Source organism: Hevea brasiliensis, unplaced genomic scaffold (assembly GCF_030052815.1).
Source record: "Hevea brasiliensis isolate MT/VB/25A 57/8 unplaced genomic scaffold, ASM3005281v1 Scaf283, whole genome shotgun sequence".
In the NCBI taxonomy this organism is placed as follows: Eukaryota; Viridiplantae; Streptophyta; class Magnoliopsida; order Malpighiales; family Euphorbiaceae; genus Hevea; species Hevea brasiliensis.
This window is the reverse complement of record NW_026614788.1, coordinates 1-20,057: the sequence shown is the minus strand read 5'-3', so window position 1 is coordinate 20,057 and position 20,057 is coordinate 1. Positions and strand designations below refer to the sequence as shown.

Sequence of the window (20,057 nt, the reverse complement as noted above, 5' to 3'; positions counted from 1 at the left end):
CTAGTATTTGCTGGAGGTAATTAGTCCAAATGAAACAAAACGTAAGCCATGCGTTAGCACATGAGATAAATGTCCAGCAACTAGCTAGCGGGACAACAGAACCTTCTCAGCTATGGCCAACCAAGGGAACTGTGTCTCATATGCGCTTTTCGTTTCTTGGATAGTGTTACTATCTTCCTGTAAAGCAAGCTTCGCTTTAACAGCAGAGGCTCTGGCCCTCCTCAAGTGGAAAGAAAGCCTGGGAAATCAGTCAATTCTCCAGTCATGGGTACTTTCCCTGGAAGATGCCAATTCCAGTAACACAAATCATTGCGAATGGCGAGGAATAATGTGCAATGATGCAGGAAGTGTCACTGAAATAAATCTTGCATACACAGGCTTGACAGGTACTCTCCAATTCTTAGATTTCTCTTCCTTCCCAAATCTTCTTCGTCTTGATCTTAAAGTAAACCAACTCACAGGCACCATTCCGTCCAACATTGGGTTACTTTCCAAACTCCAATTCCTTGACCTTTCCACCAACTCTCTTAACGGCACTCTGCCTCTTTCTCTTGCCAATCTCACTCAGGTTTACGAGCTTGACGTTTCTCGAAACAATATTACTGGTGTGCTAGACCCGCGCTTGTTCCCTGATGGAACAGGTGCTGCCAAAACTGGCCTTGTTAGCCTAAAAAATTTACTCTTTCAAACTACAGGGCTTGGTGGCAGGATTCCTCAAGAAATAGGAAACCTGAATTATCTGTCTCTTCTAGCGCTAGATGAGAATCATTTTTATGGTCCCATCCCTCGATCTTTAGGAAATTTGAGTGAGTTATCCATTCTGCGCCTTTCTGGCAATCTTCTATCTGGGAACATCCCACCAAATTTAGGCAGATTAAGCAAGTTAACTGATTTGCGCTTGATCACAAACAAATTGACCGGTTTTGTGCCTCCAGAATTGGGCAATCTTTCATCGTTAACTGTTCTTCACCTTTCTGAGAATAACTTCACTGGCCAATTGCCACAACAAGTGTGCCAAGGTGGAAAGCTAATCAACTTCACAGCTGCCTTCAACAATTTCTCTGGTCCAATCCCAGTAAGCCTAAAAAACTGCCATAACTTGTACAGAGTCAGGCTTGAACATAACCATCTCACGGGAGCTCTAGACCAAGATTTTGGAGTATATCCAAATCTCACTTATATTGACCTAAGTTTCAACAATTTTAGAGGTGAGCTCTCCGCGAACTGGGGAGAATGCCAGAACCTCACAGTTATGAGAATTGCTGGGAATATGCTGAGTGGTAAAATCGCTGTTGAGATTCGTCAACTGAACCGGCTAGCAGTGCTTGACCTTTCTTCCAATCAAATTTCTGGAGAGATACCGGTGCAGCTCAGAAAATTATCCAAACTGTTGGTTCTAAGCCTGAAAGATAACAGGCTTTCAGGTCAGGTGCCAGTTGAAATTGGAGAACTTTCCAGCCTGCAGTTTCTAGACCTCTCTATGAACATGTTGAGTGGGCCAATTCCGTATCAAATAGGCGACTGCACTAGACTTCAACTGCTAGGCTTGGGCCAGAATAGCTTGAACGGGACAATTCCATATCAAATTGGTAATCTTGTAGCTTTACAAGATTCACTAGATTTGAGCTATAATTTTCTCATTGGAGGGATACCTTCTCAGCTTGGGAAGCTTACGAGTTTAGAACGACTGAATCTATCCTGCAATAATCTCAGTGGTTCAATTCCTGCTTCTCTTAGCAACATGTGGAGTTTGATTGATGCCAACTTCTCATACAACAATTTAGAGGGTCCACTTCCCGATAGCAACATCTTCCGTTCATTCCAGCCAAGTGCTTATAGCAACAATAAAGACTTATGCAGCGGTCTGGTCCAAGGTCTGAGACCCTGCAATGCCACACGTGAGAGAAAGAGTGATGGGAATAAGAAAAACAGAGCTGTAATTGTTGTTGCTCCGATAGCAGGTGGGCTGTTCCTTTCACTTGCATTAGTTGGTGTTCTTGGATTTCTCCGGAGATGGAGATCAAGTAATTTGCCAGAAGATAGAAGCAAATCAAGCAGCAGAGAAGATCCATTCTCGATATGCTATTTCAATGGGAGGATTGCGTATGAAGACATCATTAAATCCACAGAAAACTTCAATGACAAGTACTGCATTGGAGAGGGGGGAACGGGGAAGGTTTACAAAGTGGAAATGTCAGGTTCTCAAATGTTAGCTGTGAAAAAGCTGAATTATCAGAGCAGAGATGGAGAGGTTGAGAGGTTAAGAAGTTTTAGCAACGAGGTAGCAGCTTTATCAGAGCTGCGCCATCGTAACATTGTGAAACTCCATGGATTCTGTTCTCGAGGAACGCATATATTTTTGGTTTATGAGTTCATAGAAAAGGGTAGCTTGGCTAACATGCTAAGCAGCGACAAAGGAGCGAAGGATTTGGATTGGGAAAAGAGAATCAGAGTTATTAAAGGTGTAGCTCATGCTTTAACTTACATGCATCATGATTGCGATCCACCTGTAGTTCATCGAGACATATCGAGTAAAAATGTCCTATTGAACTCTGAACTTGAGGCTCATGTTTCAGATTTTGGCACTGCTAGGTTTTTGAAGCCTGATTCATCTAATTGGACAACAATTGCAGGCACATATGGCTATATTTCTCCAGGTAAGCTACAAATCTATATTAATTTGTGCTCTTCTGAATTTTACTCCATTGGGCTGCTTACCTTTTGTGCTTCTAGCAAAATTCCAAGTCCTGCTAACACGCATAAATGTTCATTACTTGTTGCAGAGCTTGCTTACACAGGCATGGTGACCGAGAAATGTGACGTTTATAGCTTTGGTGTTCTGACATTTGAAGTTATGATCGGAAAGCATCCAGGAGAACTCATATCCCGTCTACAATCATTGACTGACCGATGCATCCACTTAGAAGATGTGTTAGATGCACGTCTCTCGCTTCCCCCAGGCCAGCAACTTGCTGATAAATTGTCCTGTATGTTAACTATCGCTCTCTCATGTTTACGAGCTAATCCTCAATCTCGACCATCCATGAGAACTGTATCTCAGCTCCTCGAAACGAAGGCCAGTTCTGATTCGGGAATCTTATACGGTAGTCCACTTGGTTTAAGAAATTTGTAATTGGACTGGCTCCAGAATTTCTGGCAGGCTTAGAAATTAGACTTCTTAATTTATATGTATCATGTAAATGTCCATCTTTGAATCGGCCTTGCACTATATTACAAAAATATGCAGTTTTTAAAATTATTATTGTTATTATTGAAAAGCATTAAACTCCGCCTAAGTAGTTTGCACTTAACAAGTCCCAAGCCCGGATAAAGGAGGAGGGTTGCGGTAGGTGACGTAAAAATTTTGTCACATCTTATGATATGGATTCAAATGACATTATTGAAAAGCATTAAGCTTCTTTATGTTTGATTGGAAGTTAGCCCATCTTCAAATTTCTGGCGAACACATCTGAAATCTCAAACTAATGAATGCAAAAACAAAGACTCCATTTGCTTAAACTTTGCTTATTTAGAGAAGCAAAAAAGAATGTTTAGTGAACAACAGTGACTAAAAATTGATTATTAATTATGAAATAAATTTCTTATAAGAAATCCTGAGAAAATTCAGATAGGGGAATATCAACATTTTTTTCTAAAAAAAAAAAGGAAAATAACGAAAAAAGTCAAAATTTACACATTTTATAATTGTACTTTAAAACTTTTTGTTTTAACAATTATACCCTGTTGGCTTGTCAATTTATTAAAAATAATATATTATATAATCCTTAGATTTTTATCATTAATAATATTTAGATTATTGGTCGCATACTCTGCAAATATATGAGTCATTCAAGTAGTAAAGAAAATATATCGTCCTACAGAGAATTGTTGTTTGAGTACCAAACTATAAAAGTCACGATTATTTGGACTGTCGATAATTTGTGCCAAAAATAGAGTAAGAGATGCAGCAAAATAAATTGGAAAAATAAGGAAATTATAATGAATTAAGCAATTAAAATTCTAAGCACTATACTAATTTACTAAAATTTCAGCAAGTAACAAAAGATTTAATTAATTAATGGTAAAAATGGATTCCAGAGTTGAGGTTCATGAAGTAAATTTTATTGAAATTTGGATAGGGAAAGCCAAGATCAAGGAAAATACAAGTTTGAAGGAAGTTGATTCTGATTTTCTTTAATTTCTCTTTCAAGCAAACTAAAGAGTGTTTTTGATGCGTCCCAACCGCAAGTGCACGGGTCGTACAAGTAGTATAGAAAAATATCGATCCCACGAGGAGTTGTGTTAATGATTGAATTTTTTATATAAAAGTTGACTAAATTGAAGTATTTATGAAATTAAAATAATGAATTAATGGGTAATGGAGTATGAAATCTAAATGTGCAAATTTAATATTCTATTCAACAATGTATTAATTAAACTAAGATTTGCATCAAATTGAAATAAGCAAGTTCAAATATGGCAATATTTAAAATGGCAAATGATTAAATTCGATTAGAAATTAACAATGGTAAAAGCGATTAGGTTCGGATTTCATATTCAAGCTCTTTTGGGATTTTCCCTAGCTAGCCCAATCCATGAAATTTTTGGGTTTAAAGGAGATTAATTCTAAAATCCTTTGAAAACTCTTTCGAGTGAGACAAAGAGTGCCTTAATTAACTTAATCCTACTTTCGTGGAGTTAAAATTAACCAAGACCCATTAGGTTCTTTAATCAATCTATTAAAACCCTCTTAACCCTTAGTCTATTTCTAGATCTAAGTTAATTAAGTCCAATTTCTTGATTAACTATCACTTGGTTTTCTCCTTTCGGTGCTTCAACCAAGGATTAAGAACATAACTTAATGGGGCCCTTCATTAAGCATGTGAATAAGCACACAAGAAATGGATTAAACCTCATAAATTCATTAAATTGGGACTAACCCAGTTCAAATCCACAAAAATAACTAAAATATTACATCCCTTACTCCCGAATCAAAAGTAAACTACTCACTATCCATAATGCTTACAAGATATGATGAGTTTAAATGGAAATAAAGCTTTAATCTAAGCTAAGAAGTAAGAAATTAAACACTAGAAATGTAGAAAAATGTAAAGGAAGGAAGAAATCTGCAAATCTTGGTTAAAAATGGTGTGGAAGGTGAAAATGACTCCTCAAATTCGCCTCTCTTCTCCTCTTCTTCTTTTCTCCTTGCCTCCCCTCTAAAATGAGAAAATGGGACTATTTATAGCATTTTTCTGACATGGAGCCCTAAAATGGTATGTTCTAGGAGGAATTATTTGAGGGAATCTCTGCCCACTCATTAATGAACTCTTCATGGGATCGCATAAGTGGATGCATAACTTATGCATCCCTTATGCGCTTTTCGGTTCTGGGCCACTTATGCAAAATCGCATGACTTGGTGCATAGGTTATGCACAATTCCGTGAAGGTGCATAAGGGAGGCGGAATGTGCATAAGCTATCTTTGTCTCCTTATGCACACTTAATGGATTCTGAACAGTGATCTTTCTCCTTATGCAAATCTGCATAGCTTATGCGGCAAGTTATGCACAATTTGGTCAATGCATATTTCAGCTTGAAAACTTGTTTTTGACATCTTTGGTCAGAAGACACTCCTCAATGGCAAAATTCTCTTGATCCTTCAAAAACACCATTTTTCCTACAAAACAAAGTAAAAATTACAAATTAATCTAAAATCGACAATTATGAAAAACTAACTAATTAACTAATGAAATTAGCTAAAAATGACTAATAATCAAATAAAATGGCTATGAAATTAAACCTCAATGATTATGCAAAATGTATGCATCAGTTTTAAAGAAAACTAAACCCCATTCTCATGCGATGTTTAATTACCCAAAATCCTTTAAGCATTTTAATCAACTTGAAATTCTTCTTAACCCACTATTTTATTTCTAACAATAGGTGATTAAGTTCATTATCTTGATTATCTATCATAGATTTTCACCTCTCGGTCCTTCAATCTAAGATTAAGAACAAAACCCAAAGGGTACCAACAATGGGTATGTAAATAAGCACACAAGATAAGAATAAAAGCTTATATATTCTAAAAATCTGGTTAAAACCAGTCCAAATCCACAAATAAAACTTAAATCATTACACCCAACTCTAAATTCTTAAGTATCTACTCACTCATGCTTGTATTTACAAGTAAAAAATATGAAATAGAGCAAGAAAACATGAAAATAAGTCTAAAAATAAAAGAACTCAGAAGAAGAAGATCCAAATCTCTGAAAATGGAAGCTGAAAAACGTCACTCTGCAGGTGCTCTCCTCCAAAAATGGCGTGATTCCCTCTTTCCTCTCTCTTTTGATTTTTCTCTCTCCTTCTCCTTATGGTAAAAAATGAGAATATGATGCTTTTATATCTCCTCAAGGGTTGCCCTAAAAATAGTCTCTAAAGGGATAAGGACAAAAGGCGTAAAAGGTGTGAAAAGAGAAAATTTTTCCATGTCAGCAAATTTACTAGCGCCATCCCACATGCCTCATGTTGATTTAGGCTGTTTTTCACATGCCTCATGTTGACTCAGAGGACGAGTCTTTAGATCTACACGACCAGCTACACGGGGCATGTGGGAGTCCCTGAAAGTCTCGGCGTGTTTTCTCTAAAATCTCTGTTTACACGACCCGCCACACGGGGCATGTGGAAGCCCGTGAAATTTTCGGCGTGTTTTGTTCCGAAGTCTCTGTTTACACGACCCAGTGTGAATTTACATGCCTTATGTTGATTTCTGCTGGGTAACTCTTATCTTCACACGACCTTCAACACGGGGCATGTAGAGGTCCTTGAAAGTTTCGGCTGGTCTTCTCCTTTAAGCGAATTTTCTTCACTTTTCACTCTACTTTAAGCTTCCAAATCACTTTGAATTTTTTCTAAACGGACCTTTTTGCCTTTAAACCTTGTTAAAACCTATCAAAAACATCAAAATTTCAAAAATCAAATATAATGAAACTAAAATTAACAAATTAACTAAAGTAAGCATTAAAAGCATAAAATTACTAAACTAAAAAGGCAAAATGGATGCAAAACTACCCTAAAATACTTATATAAAATGAGTTTATCAAATTCCCCCAAACTCAAATCTTTGCTTGTCCTCAAGCAAATTAAAAACGATTATATGCAATTCGAGTACCTTTTCTTAAATTCATGAAAATCACTCATTCAAGCTTTCAAACTTACCTCTAGCCACCAACAAACCATATACCATCTTCAAGATACAAGGAATTCAATTCTCACCAAAGTTATCACCACTTAGCCTTGGGTCAATTATTCATTCCATCAAACCCAAACCAATCAATTACATAGAGAAATCATGCTAAAATAGACTCTAAAACAATCCATAAACTAAAGCGTCTCAAATGATGATGGAAATAGTTTAAATGGATGAATAATGTGCCAATCCCATAGGCAGACCAACTAATTCAATCTCCACTAATGTAGCAAAACACAATCTAGAGATCAAAAGGACTTTTAATGGTTGTAATGGGACTATGGGGTAATAATGTGGCTAACAAAGAAAAGGCAAAAGGAAAGCAAAACATGAGAATAATTAAATTGTTAAAAAGATCAAGATACACTTTTCTTTTATTATTATTATTATTATTATTATTATTATTATTATTATTATTATTATTATTATTATTTATTTATTTATTTATTTCATTTTTTTTTAAATAATCAAATGGGAGGAAGAACTTTACAATAAATCACCAATGGTAGTATACAAATTTTTTTTTTTTAAATTTTAGGGACTACATAAATAACATTGAATTTTGCATTGCAATTGTTCCTTTTTAATTCACCCCCAAACTCATTTCTTTATATACTTGGGTGGTAAATAATTTGTTTTTCGCAACATGATATGATTGCTAGCCAATTTTACGTTAGTACTTCTCCCATTTAATTATTATACTTTTTCTTTTTTCTTTTTTCTTTTTTTTTTTTAACGTATCTATCACTTAAACAAATTATTCTCACGAAGGGTAGGTAAGTGTTTAGGTTTATGGCTAGGTAAATTATGGGTGCCAATGAAATAAGGGGTATAAATGAAGGCTCAAATTGGTTTCAAAGGGAAATTTTTAAAGTGAGGTTGGTTAAGGCTAAAAATGTGGGTTTAAAATTCAAAACAAATGCCTTAATCATTTCTCTTTTCAAGTGAATGCTAAAATTTCGCCTCGAAAGGTCTAGAAGGCTTGTTCTAGGATTGGTGAGACACAATTAGTTATTTATTATTCTAGAGTTTTCTCTAAGCACTCAAAACTCAATATAATTAATTGGGTGGCCCTTGGTTAAGAAGATATAAACTTAGATAAGAATCTCATAACCTCATACCAATCCGGAATTTTCAATCCGTCAAACCCATCTAGAGGTAAGCTCAATTGCTTTTCAAAATGATTCTCAATTTTCTAAGAATTAGGTAAAAATTTATTTATTTTAAATTTTTTTTTTATGTATGCATGATTCCTAAAATGAATGCAAAAATTAAATAAAAATAAAAATGAAAAATGAAATAAAAACTATACGTGATCTATATGATGTTTATATGCAAGTGTATATATTTACATGGTGTAGGTGTATGGTGTATGTGAACTAAGTAACTAAGTATAAATGAAATGCAATGAAATGCAATTTAAGTAATGTAAATAAAAAGGATTAAAAATTTTGCAAAAATTTTTGCCCTCCCCCAAACTCAAATTAGACAATGTCCTCATTGGCTTAAACAAAGTGGCAGAAATATCAATGAAATCAATAAATGATAACTTGGAGAAATATAAACTAAGAAAGAGTGGAACAGAGTTACCATGTAGAACGTACATGCCTAGTGGTGAATGATCAGAATATGTACATGAGGCATGTGAATTATAAGTATTGAGAGCATGAGGCATGTTAATCAAAAAGCATGAGGCGTGTTAAAGTAAATGTAACACATCTATTTGTATAGCTTGGTATATTTCACTGTTCCGGTGATCGGAGTCGGTCCGGACAATTAAGGGGATTAGAACCACTCTTAAGACAACTAGATAAGCTATAAACACAAATAATTAGTAATTGCCAATTAGTTAAGTATAAATAAGAAAAACAGAACATAAGAAGTTAAACGAGCCGAGAGTCATAGCGATGGGTGACCTTCTCGAGAAGGGTTACGAAGTCAATTTAAACTCAAATTTTGAATCGTAAAATGTGACGCTGCGGTCCTTAGGACCATTGTGAACACAGTGGAAAAGAGAAAATCATGAAAAAGAATTGTTAAGCCAGTCAAATAATTAGGTCAGGGAGCTGAAAGAAATATTGAATTATTTGCAAACCGGGTTGAACCGGCGAGGGGCAATTTGGTCAATTGATCCCGAGAGCTGACTCCTGACCTAACTGTCAAATAAAATCAGAGAAAAGAAAATTTCAGAATTGGGAATTAAATTAAAGAACTAATAAAAAAAAAGAAGAGAAAATAGAAAAGTAAAAAGTGATGACATCATGCATGACCTCATGCATGATGCAATAATTACTATAATTGAAAAAAAATTATTTAATTGGAGTTATGGTTTTCCATAAGATAAAAATATAAGAAAAGAAAGAAAAAAAAACAAAAAAAAGTATCATCTTCCCTAAGTTTCCGCCCTCACTCTCTCTCTCCCTCTCCCTCACCAAAACCTCCATTAAAGCTCATTTTGAGCTTGATCAAACCCACAATCCCACCATAGAAAGTTAAACCTTCAACATTAAACCTTGATTTCAAGCTTTGATAGAGGACTTGATAACAAAAAAAAAAAAAAGAAAGGAAGAGGTTTGAAGGAAAGAAAATTCTGCACTAAGGTTAGTCAACTAAATTTGATTTTCTAGTTGAATTAATTGTGTTTATAGCTTAACTAACTTAAAAATAAACTTAAAATGAAATAAAAATATTTGTGAAGGACCAAAGGGAATTTCGGCTGGCCTATGAAGGGGGATGAATTGCATGAGTTTGATTGCATTAAACTTGTTAGAATGCTTGAATGAGATGTAAGAGTATGTTAAGATGTGTTGAATCAATCAAATGTAACAATTAGTGTGAATTAGGGTTTTGCACTTAGGGTTTAGGAGACAAAATTTGGAGAAATGGTGAAATAATGTGTTTGACCTAGTTTGAAGTGAGAAATGGTCATTTGTGACCAAATGAAGTGTGTTGGAAGTGTTTGAATTGAGGTTAAATTCGGATTCAATGTGGTCATGCTGCAAGCAGCAGGACCAAGGTCCCTTTGAGGGATAAAAACTGAAAATTTACAAGTCCAATTGGTATGAGACTAATTGGGAATGAAAATAGACACAAAATGACACAATTTTCATTTAGGAATCATGCCTAAAAAGTGACCAAAACCTAGTGAACAAATTGACCAAATTCGGAAATTCTCAGTCTGCCCTGTACAAACTGACCAAATGAATAGTGTTTGTTCATTTGGCCATAACTTGAGCTAGGCAGGTCTAAATGACCTGAAATTTTACCAGTGGATAGATGAGATATAGACCTAAAACTTTCATGAAGAACACAAACCCAAATTATGCCATTAACCAAGTCATTTGGCCACCCAAAGTTGGTGACCTAAAACTGCCAGAATCAGAATTTGCCCAGAAATCTGGGTTAAGTCCAATCCGGCATCCATGGTTCAAATGGCTATAACTTGAGCTCCAAAACTCCAATTGGAGTGATTAAAAAAGGAGAATAAACTTAAGACAATAGGGAACATTTTCTATGAAGGAAGTTTTGCCAAATTCTAACAGAAAAATGACCAATGGAACAGTGTAACTTAAGACACCAAAACTGAAAATTTGCAAATTTGCCTAAAAGACTTAGAATTTGAGTAAACAACCAAAACCAACAAATTTAGTGACCAAAATGTGGTATGTGGGTGAAGTTGGAATTCCCATACCTATTAAGCCTTAGAAAGTCAACAATTGACTTGAATAGTGTAGTGAATAGTAACCCCGAAATACAAAATTTAAAGAACGTCGAGTTTAGCACATTAGAGCTAGGTAAAAGTGAATTTAAATTTATTTTTGGATTTATGCTAAGTTATGATACTGAAACACTGTGAAACTGTGTGTTTCAGTGGAAAAGAACACCGAGAAAGAACCCGAGGAATCGAGTCAAGGCCAAGAGGCGACTCGCTTAAGGTTTATGCACAACATCAATATGCTTTAAAATTCATTTATAAAGTGCATGAAATGTGTATTATGTTTTTGCTTTGAATTGTTGAAAGTTTATTTTTGTATGTTTGAAATGGCAATAAATGTTTAGTAAATTGTTAAGATAAGTTTTGAAACCACAGTGTTATGACCATATATTTAAACACCTCACTAGCATGACTAGTGGGGGTAATCAGTTTCGAATTTTGATTCCTTCTCTGGCTGAAGTGTTGAGGTGTGTGCCAGTAAAAGAAGAAATTGAATGGATATCCATATAATTGAGCTAGCTAGCCTTGTGATGTGACTTCTCCTTAGCCTCTGGCTATTGAGATTATATTTGTTTCGAATGGCATGATATAACTGTGGGTTTTATGAAATGTAATTTGATACTTCAAAAATGAAATTGTTTGGGATTAAAATCTCATAATTCATGTTTCGTATTTAACTCTCATGTTCAGTCCAATTTTTGAATAAATGTGATTTAAATTCTGCATAAAGATTATTTTAGTATGTTGTGCACCACTGAGTCCTAGTACTGTGATATTATTATTCTTTGTATCAGAGATAGAGGACTAGAGGACAGATTGAACTGCTGAGGACAGGGGAGCTACCTGCTTGAAGTTATCGGGTATAATTTATACCATGACTGTAAATATTCATTTTGATGTATGTATTGCACATAAATATATGGACATGTAAAAATGGGTCTTGAGCAGCTTGTATAAAATTTGTATAAAGTTGTAATAAATTTTAGTTTAGATTTTCCTGATGTAAATTTTTGGTATGATGTATATATAAATTGTTTATCTTTAATGAAAGATGAATGAATGAAATTGATTGATAGTATTTTGTCGATTACTGATTTTGGAAAATTGAGAAATGAGGATTGTTGAATTTTGAAACTTAAGAAATTGGTTGAGATTGATTGTGAATTTGAAGAAGTTGATGAGAAAAATTATTGGAAGTGCTTTTTTTTTTCAGGTATTTGAAGAATTGTTTTCTCAAAATACAGACGGAACTCTGCCAAAATTTTTATAAAATTTGCGGAAAAATAAAATGGGCCAAAAATTTCAACTAGCTTTTAACTTTAATTAAATGTTTTGATACCAACTAGAAAATGCTCACCACTTAACAAAAGTAAGAAAATTGTTTTAAAATCCCTTGTAGGGTACTTAATGAGTTATCGGTAGGCGAAGTTCGGTAGTTCATTAGGTATTCTACGGGATCATGTTATGCCTTACAGAGGGGTAAGGTGCGACAGTAAAGGTAAATTAGCATGCCCTGTGCCAACTGCTAAAGAACTGATATGGGGTATCAACATGGGGCATGTCTTGCTCCATGAAAGTTTCGGTGAGTTTTCAAAAATTTTGAAAAGTTGAAGCAATGCAAATAGCTCATTGGAGAGCATAGCCCTTAGCACGAGGCATGTTAAATGGAAGCATTGTCAATATGTGGCAGATGAATGTCAAGAAGTTACCTTAGAGGCAGAATTGAGAAGGCTAAAGGAAGAGCAGCTGCTGTATTGTCAATAATTCAGTTATATGACTAGTAAAAAGCAATATTAGTAATGCTATTACAATAGCCAATTGAAACTGAAATTAAAGAGAACGATTAATTTAGTAGGAATCTGGATAACAAAGATAGTGCAAGTATCACAATAGAAGAAACCAAAGCAGCCAGCAACAATGAACAAGCCAACATAAAATTCATGAAACAAACAGAATTAAAAGAGACAAAAATTAAATACTTTACAAATATATAAAACATATAAAAGTTCCAATAACCAGGGAAATTAACAGTTGGAAAAATAAAGCAAACTGACCAATGTGCACAATTAAAAACTAAAGTTGCAGAAACTAACTAAAATTAACAAAAAAACAAAATTCCAAAACTAGACAGCTGGTTGGTCTTCATCATTTGTGGATGGCCCTGGCTCATTTGTTGCTGTAGGTACTTGTTCAGTAGATTTCTCAGAAGCAGTATCCAAGTTTTCTATCATAGCTTTCATCTCTTTAAAAATGTCTTGGCCCCAATTGTACAGCTGGTTAAAAGAGGCTGCTAGCTTGTTGTAAATGTTAATCATTTCTCTGTCATGCTTTTTTTGCTTTTTCCTGAATGCAGAAAATTTATTTTTAATCTTTTTCTCAAGCTTGGTTTGCTTCTGACCAAGAGCATCAACCTTAGCTTCTAAATCCTTTAAAGCAACCAGAATATCAGAATTAGCATCAGAAATAGGTTGCTGTGCTGCACTCATTCTGTTAATTTTTGCTTCCGAATCCTTAAGAAAAACAAGTAAGTCTGATTGTCCAGCAGTAGGTGGGCGTGAGCTAGAAGGCCCAGCAGCAGTATGCTGTCCTATACCCTGTGACTGCTGTTGCTCTGTATCCTCATTTTCCCCATTTACCAGCACATAAACATCACCCCTCTTTACACAAATTTTCATTTGAGTCATAATAATTCTATCTAGAAAAGACTGGCCAACCATAGACACCATAGCATATTGGTCAGGGTTAAAACCAAATGATTTTGCAATTACAGTCACCAACTATACTGCCAGTTGAATGCTTAGAGACTATGTGTTCCATATGAGAGCAAAGAAAATAAGCACCATTTATTTTTTTCTTCTCTTTCATGCACCATAAAAAGAATAAATCATTCTTTCCTACAACCCCATTACTGTGCCCTCTACCTAGTATAGTGTAAGACATAAATCTTTGCAAGTATCTCAGAGCAGGGTCTTGAATAGCTGAGGCCTTAGCAGAACTAGGGTTGTAGTATCTCCCATATGGTGCAATGGACTTCCAAAATGTAGGGGGATCGTAGATGGTCCTTTGCCACTCTATCACTTTTTCTCCATCATTACAAAAACCAAATAGAGCATTTACTTGAACAGTGTCAAGTTCTCTGTCCTGACCCAAACACCTAAAGGAAATGGTGTCCCTATGGTTACTTTGCATAGGCTGGAAGTCCAATTGCAATGAGCTTAAAAATTCAATTGTCAATTCCCTATAAGCAGGTTCTTGAATCCTAGCAAAATCACTCCAACCTATATTTTCCAAATATTCACTAACAGATTCATAGAGCCCTATCTCCCTGAGGCTGTGTGCATCAATGTACTTAGTGGCTAAAATTTTCTTTTTAGCAAGGGCCTCATAATTTTTCCTCATTTCAAAGTCCCTAAAAGTCCATGGGTAAGACGAGGTTACCTGACTTCCAGATGGAGGGATAGCTGGAGCGGTTTGAGACATTGTTGGTGAATGATGCGGGGGTGATTGGACCCTAATTGGAGCAGAAGAACCTTGCGGTGAGATAGGATTTTGGGCAGTAGAGCGGGTTCTAGTGCTAACGGGTCTTGGGGAATCAACTCTAGGTTGTTTCGGTGGAGTAGATGAGGGAAGAGTTAATTTCTTTCTTTTTCGCGTTTCATATACTGCTGAAGGGGTGTCTTTGTTGGGTTGTTGGGAGGGAGGTGTGGCGTCTTGGGTGGCATTGTCGGGATTAGGGGTGGGTTGAGAGGATTGGCGAGGTGGAGAGCTAGGGTTCGTATCGGGAATTTGGGGATTTGGGGACGAAATGGGTGTTTCGGGTTGAGCATTGGATGGTGTAGGGTTTGGTGTTGGGTTTGAAGAATTACTGTTAGTAGTCATTTTCATGGCTCGTAGCTTGGGTATGTGAGTGGATGGCTGTTTGGTGCGCACCATGGAAGAAACAATGAAGGCTTAGATCGTGCGGCTGATGAGGTGAAATAGGATAAAATGGCTAGGGTGAAGGTTTAAGTGATGTTATACCTAGTGTCTAACATGAGGCATGTTAAGAATAGTGAGGGGTGACATGCCTTGTGTTATTTGGTGTAAGATGAATAACATGAGGCATGTTGAGATAAAAGGGAAAAATGACATGCCCCGTGTGATTTTACATGAAGTGCTACATGAGGCATGTTGGACCCCTTGAAAATCTTGGCAGGTTTTACATTTTCAGCAGTTTAAAGTGCCCAGAATAGGTTCTAGTGGTGACACTACCCCCAGCATACATCATGTTGACCCTAGTGTTAAATGACCTGATGAAAAACCCAGAAATGTGACCCAAAACACACTAAAACCAAACCCAAAACACAATTTGCACAGAAATTTCACTCAAAATTCAATTGAAATCCAATTAATTGCTAAGAACAATTAAAATCTATCAATCCACCAAACACAAACTAAAACATTATTCAAGTAATATTCACATTAACAATCACACCACAAGTAATAACACCCAAATTCAACCCCAAACTCATCATTAAAAATTCATAACACTGAATAAAATTCTGCTGCAGACACTGTTCACATGAGTATATTTCTGCAGAATTGTATTATGAAATTTCACAAAATATACAATGGCAAATATGTCGATTTCAGTGCACTACATCAAAATTAATTACCTAGAAAGTAAAATCAAAAGCATATTTCTAGTGATTACCATGAAAGTTCCTATATTTCTCACCAATTTCCTCAAAATGCTGCAACTCAAATGGCCTTTCACTCCACCATGTTGCTACAATCAAACATACAGCTTAAATTAGTTCATATTTGACTTTGTTGAAAACTATATTCATCATGGAAGACAAATATAAGGTTCAGCAACTTCCCAGACATTAATTCTTTCAATTCAGCATACATATTTGCTTGAAAATCTCCACCAACCTGCAGAAAGAAATTTTAATGTCAAATTTGAGTTCAATGGGATATAAAATGAAACAAAATAAAAGAAAAATTAAATATAAGGAAAAATTTATGGGGTGCCTCCCATAGAGCGTTAATTTTAGGTCATTAGCTTGACCCTCTTTAATTCAGTGAATTGGTGGATCATCAAGAAAATAACTTGTTCCCTTCTCAATGGGCTGGCCTATGAGATAAATCTTGAGCCTTTGACCATTAACTTTAAAAAGACCAGAATTTTCACTCCAAATATCCACAGCTCCATGTGGATAAACCTTGATGACCTTGAAAGGACCAGACCATCTTGATTTCAATTTTCCAGGAAAGAGTCTAAGTCTAGAATTATACAATAAAACCAGATCACCCTCTTTAAACTCCTTTCTTTTAATGTACTTATCATGCCAAAATCTAGTCTTTTCCTTAAAAATCCTAGCATTCTCATATTCATCCAATCTTATCTCTTCAAGTTCATTTAATTGAAGTAACCTTTTCTCTCTAGCATTGTTTAAGTCTTTACTTATCACTCTATTACTTAATACGACCTGTATACTTGCGGATACACGCATCATGCAACAAGTTATGCACATTTCGGCCATTTTGCATTCTTCAACTTTTAAGCTTTATTTTTAATATCTTTGGCTATAGGAATCACTCCTCATTGGTACAATTTCTTTTTAGTCCCTCAATAACACCATTTTACCTACAAAACAAAGAAAAATTATAAATTAACCCAAAAATTTATAATTATGGAAAATTATTTAAATAACTAATAAAATTAGCTAAAAGTGACTAACAAGTAAATGAAATGACTATAAAATCCAACCTAAATGACTATGAAAAATACATATATCATAATCTAATAAAAATGCATAAATATTTAATCATGATCTAATTAATATTATCACTTATTTCATAATATATAAATTTTTATGATCAAAATAATATTTAAAATAAATAAAAACACCTCTATTAATATAATTTTCTTCCCATAAAAAAATAAATTAATAATGCAAACCATACAATACGCATACATGCATTTAGTGTTAATAAAAATAATGTAAACTGATGAATTGGTCAAATCGAGAAAGATTTCATTTTCCTGTTTCACCAACTTCACAATTGCTGTCAAGCCTAATCCATGTCCTTTGGGGTTGTTGAACTGTAGACTTGGAACTTAAGACAAAAGAAACCCGCGCCCTTTTCAACCCGCTAACGGTTGTTAGGGAATTATTTTGTCAAATTGTTGAATATTGAATTGTCAAATCAAATAGATATGTTTCGTTAATTTTATTCGATTTATTTTTATTTCTAAAGAAATCCAACGAAATCAAATTTTTGAAGAGTTTAGACTTAATTCATTAAAAATTTTATAATCTCGATTTATTTAGAAAACGAACTAAGTATCAATAAACTCAAAACTTAGCTTGTCTAGAAAAAAAAAACTGATTCAAACTGAGTTTTTATTTAATTGAGGCTTAAGTAATTCGCAGGAGTTTGACTCATCTACAGCTCTATTTAATTTTAGGTTTATGAAATTCAAATTATACAGTTTCGATTTGCTCTTATATAGAAATTAATTAACTTAATTTTCATAAATAATTAAATTTAAATTATAAATAATTATATTTTATAAATATATTTTTTATATTGATTATATCATAGTTTTTAACAATATATTATTTTTAGAATGATTATAAATAAAATAAATATATTTACAATATAATAAAATACACTAACTAATATAAATATTTTAATAAATGAATTTGTTCACGAACTTGTTTAATGGTTGGCCTCGTGAGTATTAACGAGCTGGTCGAGTTCAAGTTCGACTTGTTCATTAAAACAAGCTTAAAAATAAAGCTCGAACTTATTTTGTTTATAAAATAAGCTGAGTTTTTATTGAGTTAAGCCTCAAGCAACTTGCGAGCAAATTAGTTCATTTACACCCCTACTTTCAATCTCCTTCAGAAGGAAAAAGTCTTAGAATTTGAAATTTGTCTGTCTTAGGCTCCTAGCTCTTAAAAAGTCTTCCTCATACAAGAACAGTTTACATTGAAATTGAAATTAAGCAGGTCTTCCTAAGGAGCCTATTAGCGGCTATAAATGTAGAAAAGATGAATTCAATTTGTATATTAAGAAAATGGCTACCAAGAAAACTTTGTTTCTCTGGCAGGTTTTCTTGATTTTTATTCTCCTCCTGGCCTCTGCAATGGGAGTAAGGGATCTGCTAGAGTCTTCCATGCGTCATGTGGTTGGTAAGTACCTGCCTTTATCGGTTCATGAATCCACTCATTATTATTGTAGCTTTCAGCTTTTGCAGTTTTTCTTTTGACATTCACACATATGAAGTTGCAGTTCTTCTTGCTGCAGTTAAGAGTAATGCTGATCCTTGTTGTGGCCACTATAAAACTCCTCCCGTTGTTCATTAGCTTCATTCGATGCAATCTTCCCGTTGAAAATCCCATGGTTTTAAATTTGCAATGCTTAATTAATTAAATAATTATAAGAAAGGAATAATGAAGATCATTTGCTGCAATAATTTAATATCCGCAAGTGGTTCTGTGTGCTGGAGTTCTTTCCCGGATTCTGCCATGCTAGCTCCCTTCATTGCTATTAGCGATATCTTCTGTCTGCTCGCTGAAGTTCTGATGTGATCTTTTGCCTTGTCTGGAGTTGTAAATTGTAGCTTATTTAGAATAAATACGAAAATGGATGATATATCTAAATTTATGATACATGGATTAGCAAAATCCTTTACTAATTATTATTATTATTATTATTATTATTATTATTATTATTATTATTATTATTATTATTATTATTATTATATATGTGTGTGTGTGTCAGTAATTGAAAAAAGAAAAATATTTAATAGCTAATAAAATAATAATTAGAGTCTCATGCTTCATAAAAATGAATGACAACCTAAATTACCATCGATTAAATAAGATTTTTAGGCGATTATTTAATCATTTAGTGTCTCATTGGCACTTAGATGAACCATGTTTGTCAAAAAAAAGTACTTTTATTTATTCATTTACTTTTCTTCTTAATGTTGATATCTAAACTCATTAATATAAAGTTATTCAATTTAACATCTAATTGGTTAAACTATAAAACAGAAGAAAGTTGGGAATATTATAGTGTTAATCATGGGTATAATTACTAAACTCTAATCTTAATTTTACTAATTAAATCTATTTTAGTAAAATTCATTAAATAAAAAGAAATTAAATTCTTTCATTTTAAATATGAAAATTAATTAAAAAAATTAATTAAATTAAATTTTTGTAAAATTATAATTTTCAAATAGAGTCATAATTTTTTTAAATAGATTAATTGTGAAATTCAAAGAATTAAAAAAAAAAATGTTAATGATGATAAAGTGAAATTGTGAAAGAAATAAAGTTTTGATTTTGAGTAATTTTCTTAATTTTATATCAAAAGATTAAATTGAAAGTTAAAATTAAAATATAAAAGATTTAATTAATTTAATAAAAAAATTATGATTATTAAATTATTGGACTTCTGTAAATAAAAAAATTATCGGACTAAAATTAAGGGTTTAATTTAACTTTTTACCTAAAATTAATGTTAACTCGAAACATGATGGGGCAATACATGAAACTGAATGGGAAAGATTACTCAGACCGTTTGACCTCAAAGAGCTTCGAAAATCTTTTAATCAAATCACCCCATGTCAACTCTGTAAACTGCTTGAATTGCCACTTGATGTATCCACATCAATGGCAATATTCCAATGGGCAGGTGCCCAGAAGGGCTATTGTCACACATTTAAGGTGTACTATGTGTTGATAAAAAAGCTTGGTGAAGCCAAAGAGTTTAAAGATATAGATAGGTTGTTGTTGCAGATGAAAGAGGAAGGGATTGTTTTTAGAGAGTCCCTCTTCATATGTATTATGAAATCTTACAGGAGAGCTAGTTTGCCTGGTCAAGCTACTAGGCTGTTGTTGGATATGAAATGTGTTTATTCTTGTGAGCCAACATTTAAGTCCTATAATGTTGTGTTGGAGATGCTGGTAGCTGGTAACTGCCTTAGTGTTGCATCAAATATTTTTTATGACTTGCTGAGTAAGGGTGTATTACCCACTGTTTACACATTTGATGTGGTGATGAAAGCGCTCTGTATGGTTACTGG

At 34.0% G+C, this 20,057-nt stretch overlaps 2 protein-coding genes across 2 annotated transcripts; one reads left to right on the top strand and one right to left on the bottom strand.

Annotated features, from left to right (window-relative positions):
- The first annotated feature begins 112 nt into the window (after window positions 1-112).
- On the top strand, window positions 113-3,133 carry LOC110636036 (MDIS1-interacting receptor like kinase 2-like). Its single transcript, XM_021785558.2, has 2 exons — window positions 113-2,657; window positions 2,784-3,133. The coding sequence occupies exons 1-2, from the start codon at window positions 113-115 to the stop codon at window positions 3,131-3,133; spliced, it is 2,895 nt and encodes a 964-aa protein (XP_021641250.2).
- A 12,896-nt stretch (window positions 3,134-16,029) lies between these two features.
- Window positions 16,030-16,464, bottom strand: LOC131176932 (uncharacterized). The gene has a single exon (XM_058141952.1). The coding sequence runs from the start codon at window positions 16,462-16,464 to the stop codon at window positions 16,030-16,032; it is 435 nt and encodes a 144-aa protein (XP_057997935.1).
- Between the last annotated feature and the right edge of the window lie 3,593 nt (window positions 16,465-20,057).